The 5,000-nt window shown below is 40.5% G+C and overlaps 1 protein-coding gene across 2 annotated transcripts in view; it reads left to right on the top strand.

The window, feature by feature from the left end:
- Positions 1-5,000, top strand: part of etnppl (ethanolamine-phosphate phospho-lyase) — a 51,128-nt gene that overhangs the window by 18,443 nt on the left and 27,685 nt on the right. For both annotated transcript variants that reach the window (XM_028805889.2, XM_051929917.1), the window contains exons 3-5: positions 2,149-2,308; positions 4,635-4,709; positions 4,806-4,899. In XM_028805889.2, coding sequence (XP_028661722.1) covers positions 2,149-2,308; positions 4,635-4,709; positions 4,806-4,899 — 329 coding nt within the window. The remainder of the gene's footprint in view (positions 1-2,148; positions 2,309-4,634; positions 4,710-4,805; positions 4,900-5,000) is intronic.

Here is a 5,000-nt window from a genome sequence, read left to right as displayed (position 1 = left end):
TAGGAGTCACGCCACCTCAAACTGGGTGGTCTAATGTCTGGTTAACTCCACGCCCCTTTAAAAAAATGAGTATTTACAGCAGAAATAACCTGAAAGACCGGTTCTGGGCAAATGTGCAGAAGCTGAAGCCAACTATCTATAATTTATCGTTTAACCTGCTTAACCAGTCCAGGTATGCAGATGGATGGTGCCCATCCCACCAGCCCAGGTGTGCTCAGAGTGAATGGAGTTGAACTGAAGCAAAGGTGGGAACCAGATCTGGATGGGGTCCCAATGATTAGCTGTCCAGCCGAAATGGGGAAGAAAGAGACCCCCCCCGCCAAACCCCAGCATTCTACAGGGAGGAGCCAACAACTCGAGACTTCTCCAACTTGCCAGGTCATTATGGCTGGCACTGCCCACATATCAAGAACTGGCACTTGTAAAGTACCATAATAACAATAATAAGCCATTTTATTTTTATAGCGCCTTTCCCATGCTCAAGGCGCTTAAGGTGGTAGGCAGTTTTGAAGCAAAGCTGGCAGGAGCCACGCCATGGGGGTCCTACAGGAGAACCCACGGGAAAGATGACTTGTGAAATGAATGCAAATTTTTAACAGAATCGGGCTTTAAGGAGCGGTCGGAAAGGCGCTATAAAGGGGAGAGGCCGACATTGGGCTGCTGATTTGCATACCCTGTAAACTTATATAAAAAAGGAAGGCAGCAAACTACACAGGAGGATAAATTGATGGCTGAAAGCATAAATAATCGTTTATTATCATAAAATGTGCTTCATACCCATAGATATGGAGGAATATTTTGGAAATAAATAGTCAAAAAAAAGAACGTGGACAATAGCAGAATAAAATAAGAGAATAACTAAACAGCTGCGGTGGGTTGGCACCCTGCCCGGGATTGGTTCCTGCCTTGTGCCCTGTGTTGGCTGAGATTGGCTCCAGCAGACCCCCGTGACCCTGTGTTCGGATTCAGTGGGTTAGAAAATGGATGGATGGATGGATGAATAACTAAACAGTGCGTGTATTTTGTTGCTGAATACTTTATGAAGGGCAGCACGGTGGCACCGTGGTATTGTTGCTGCGTTCCAACATGGGTTCAAGTCCCGGGGGCTTCCTATGTAGAGTTAGCCCATTCTCCCTGTGTTCATGTTGAGGGTCTCTGGTCTCCTCCCACAGTCCAATGACATGTATGTTAGTTGGACTGGTGATGCTAAACTGGTCTCCAGTGTGTGTGTGTTTGTGTGTTTTCGCCTTGTGATGGACTGGCATCCTGCCCAGGAATTGTTCCTGCCTCAATCCTGTTGCTTGCTGGGTGAGGCTCCTGCATCCCTGCTCTGGAGGAGTGAGCTGAGATGATGGATGACTATCTTTATGTATTTATTTCAGTGATCTCCTCAGGTATTTATTTCAGTCCTGGTGTTGTGTCCAGGTGGTGTTCCTGCCTTGAGCCCGATGCTCGCTGGGTGAGGCTCCAGCTTCTCTGTGCCCATACTCTGAATAAGCAGGATTGGAAAGATGGATGGATGGATGATTTTGTTTCAGTGGCACAACATGCAACATGAAATACACCTTGAAATGAAAACTGTCAAAGCTGAGAAGGTGGGCCCAAGCGACCTGTGACATTAGATTTCTGTGGTCACCTCCCTCTTAACCACATTCGTTAAAAATGATATTCTTTATTCATTCAATTTGATAGCCATGTTAACGTTTAGTTGTTCATCACCATACACGGCCCTCACTGTAATGCTGGGCTATCTGCTAACAGGCTCCGCCCCTGCAGCAACCACCTGGCCTTATATGGGAACACTCGACCATCCAACCTGTGATTGGCAGGTGGGCCCTGCCTTTTGGGGAACCACCCCTAAAACACCTGGGACAGGGAACTGGCTGCCTATAAACACAAACAAACCCAAAGGTAAAGAAGGAGCATTATGTACAGAAATGAAAGAATCTAAAATGAACACAGGAGCCATTTCAAAAAAACTTGAATCCCTGCCTGAGATTTGACAATTAAATGGTAACACTTGGGCAGGCAACCTCACCGCATCTCATGTCCCTGAGCAAAACTTGACTAATATGTGGTAACACTCAGGCATCCAATGCCACCTACGTCTGACCTGGCGCCTCACCTCCTGTTCTGTCCCTTTCACAGTGGGCCACTGCCACCCACATGTGGTGCAGGCCGCCATCAAACAAATGGAGCTGCTCAACACCAACTCCAGGTTTCTGCATGACAACCTCGTCCAGTATGCCCAGCGGCTGACTGCCACCTTGCCAGAGAAGCTCAGCATCTGCTACTTTGTCAACTCCGGGTGAGTCCTCATTAGATACCCACTAGGGTTGGTTTTCGTTTATTTGTTTTCCTGGTTTGATCATGTGATGCATTCAGAAATCAAGAAAAAAATAACTTTTATCTATCTATCTATCTATCTATCTATCTATCTATCTATCTATCTATCTATCTATCTATCTATCTATCTATATTATATAGTGCCTTTCAATCTCTATCTATCTATTGATTATATAGTGCCTTTCATCTATCTATCATATAGTGCCTTTCATCTATCATATAGTGCCTTCTATCTGTATCTATCAATTATATAGTGCCTTTCAATCTCTATCTATCATATAGTGCCTTTCATCTATCTATCATATAGTGCCTTTCATCTATCTATCTATCTATCTATCTATCTATCTATCTATCTATCTATCTATCTATCTATCTATCTATCTATCTATCTATCATATAGTGCCTTTCATCTATCTATCATATAGTGCCTTCTATATATCTATCTATCTATCATATAGTGCCTTTCATCTATCTATCTATCATATAGTGCCTTTCATCTATCTATCATATAGTGCCTTTCATCTATCTATCATATAGTGCCATCTATCTATCTATCTATCTATCTATCTATCTATCTATCTATCTATCTATCTATCTATCATATAGTGCCTTCTATCTATCTATCTATCATATAGTGCCTTTCATCTATCTATCTATCTATCTATCTATCTATCTATCTATCTATCTATCTATCTATCTATCTATCTATCATATAGTGCCTTCTATCTATCTATCTATCATATAGTGCCTTTCATCTATCTATCTATCTATCTATCTATCTATCTATCTATCTATCTATCTATCTATCTATCTATCTATCTATCTATCTATCTATCTATCTATCTATCTATCTATCATATAGTGCCTCTGCTATATAGAGTACATAAACTGATTTAAGCACTAACTCGGCCATCAGTCTTTACTTCATATAGTACCTTTACACATCACTATTTGTAACATTAGTGAAATTAATGAATATTGAAAATGTTTGGAGCCACTTTTGTTCTAAATTAGATAAATGCATTTGGTCATATGATAAGAATAATATTCATGTGAGTGAATAAGTAAACCGAATTTAACAAAAACGCACTCAAAAACACCCTTTATTTAATATAGCGCCTTAACACGTCACATGTCACAGAAACCAAAAAATGATTTTAACAATGTTCAGCCACTTTTACTCCACATTATAGACACATGCATGATTATAGATGATAAGAATAATATTCATGCAAATAAATAAAGAGAATAAAAACCAGTCAGTCACCAGTCACCCTGTATAGCGCCTTTACACATCTGGGTGAATCCAAATTAATGAATATTTACATTTTTTATGCCACTTTCATTATATTAGAGAAGTGTTCCTGATTATGTATGTTATTAATAATAAAGCAAGCCTTTGCATAAACTGAATAAAGAGCAGTCAGTTATGACCTTTTCCTTGCTATAGCGCTGTTACACTTTGCCGGTTGTAAAGGAAGACAAGCCAATGAAATTTAAAATGTGTTTTGTCACTTCTATTACACTTTAGTCAAACTTGTGTTGGTTATGTATGATGTACTATAAATAATAATCATGTGACAAGTAAATAAACAGAATAAAGAACACTCAGTTACCAGTTACCCCTTACGTGATATAGCGCCTTTACACATTATAGGCCGGATGGATTACAAATAAATGAATACTTAAAAAGTTTATTCTGCATTAGAGGGAATTGTTTGATGATATGCAATGCAAATAATAATCATGCAAGCATTTAGATAAACTGAATAAATAAAACAGCCAGCAGTCCCCCTTTACCTGATATAGCGCCTTTGCACATGGCAGGTTGTAAAGCAATACAAATAGGTGATGATCTGAAAATCAGAGGCCTCTTTTGTTCCACACCTGAGGAGCGCGTTTGGTTTCAGATGATGTAAATAATTAGCACGTATGCCCGCACTGAAACAGCAGTCACCCTTTACTTCATATAGCACCTTGGTACGCAGTGGCATAAGTCGAGACCACACAAGACAATAAGGTGCCATGCTGGGAACTTTTAAACCATGCCGTATGTTAGAGAATCAGTCCAATATTCAGTCCATTATTTTTTATTTCATTTAGCGTCCTTTACAGCAGGGTTAGGGTCAAATCAAAAACATGAGGTGGCTGATCAGACGTGAAGAGTAGTAATTAATAGCGCGTTATGTATGAAAATAAATAATGGCGAGATACCGAGACACAGATGCCACCTGGGCGCACCTCAGTGATGGAACGAGGATATGACATCAGTTTCACTATTCTTGCAGCTCTGAAGCCAATGACCTGGCATTGAGACTGGCACGGCATCACACGGGGCATCAGGACATCATTACCCTGGACAAGTAAGTTGCCATGCCACGCGAGCTTGGCTTCTGAATGCCTGGCTGTGCCGTTTGTGGACTTCTTTCTGATATTTTAACACTCTTTTCTTTTTCAAGCGCCTACCATGGCCACGTGACGTCTCTTATAGATGTCAGCCCTTATAAGTTCCATCAACTTGGAGTGGGGGCAAAGAAGGACTTTATACACGTGGTGAGTCTGCAGCAACGGACGTGATGTCCATAAAGATTAGGATTACTTGAAAAATAAAAGGAATTTATTTACATTAAGGAAAAAAAAAATACAAATGCATG

This window comes from Erpetoichthys calabaricus, chromosome 7, assembly GCF_900747795.2.
Source record: "Erpetoichthys calabaricus chromosome 7, fErpCal1.3, whole genome shotgun sequence".
In the NCBI taxonomy this organism is placed as follows: domain Eukaryota; kingdom Metazoa; phylum Chordata; class Cladistia; order Polypteriformes; family Polypteridae; genus Erpetoichthys; species Erpetoichthys calabaricus.
This window is presented reverse-complemented; position numbering and strand designations above follow the sequence as displayed.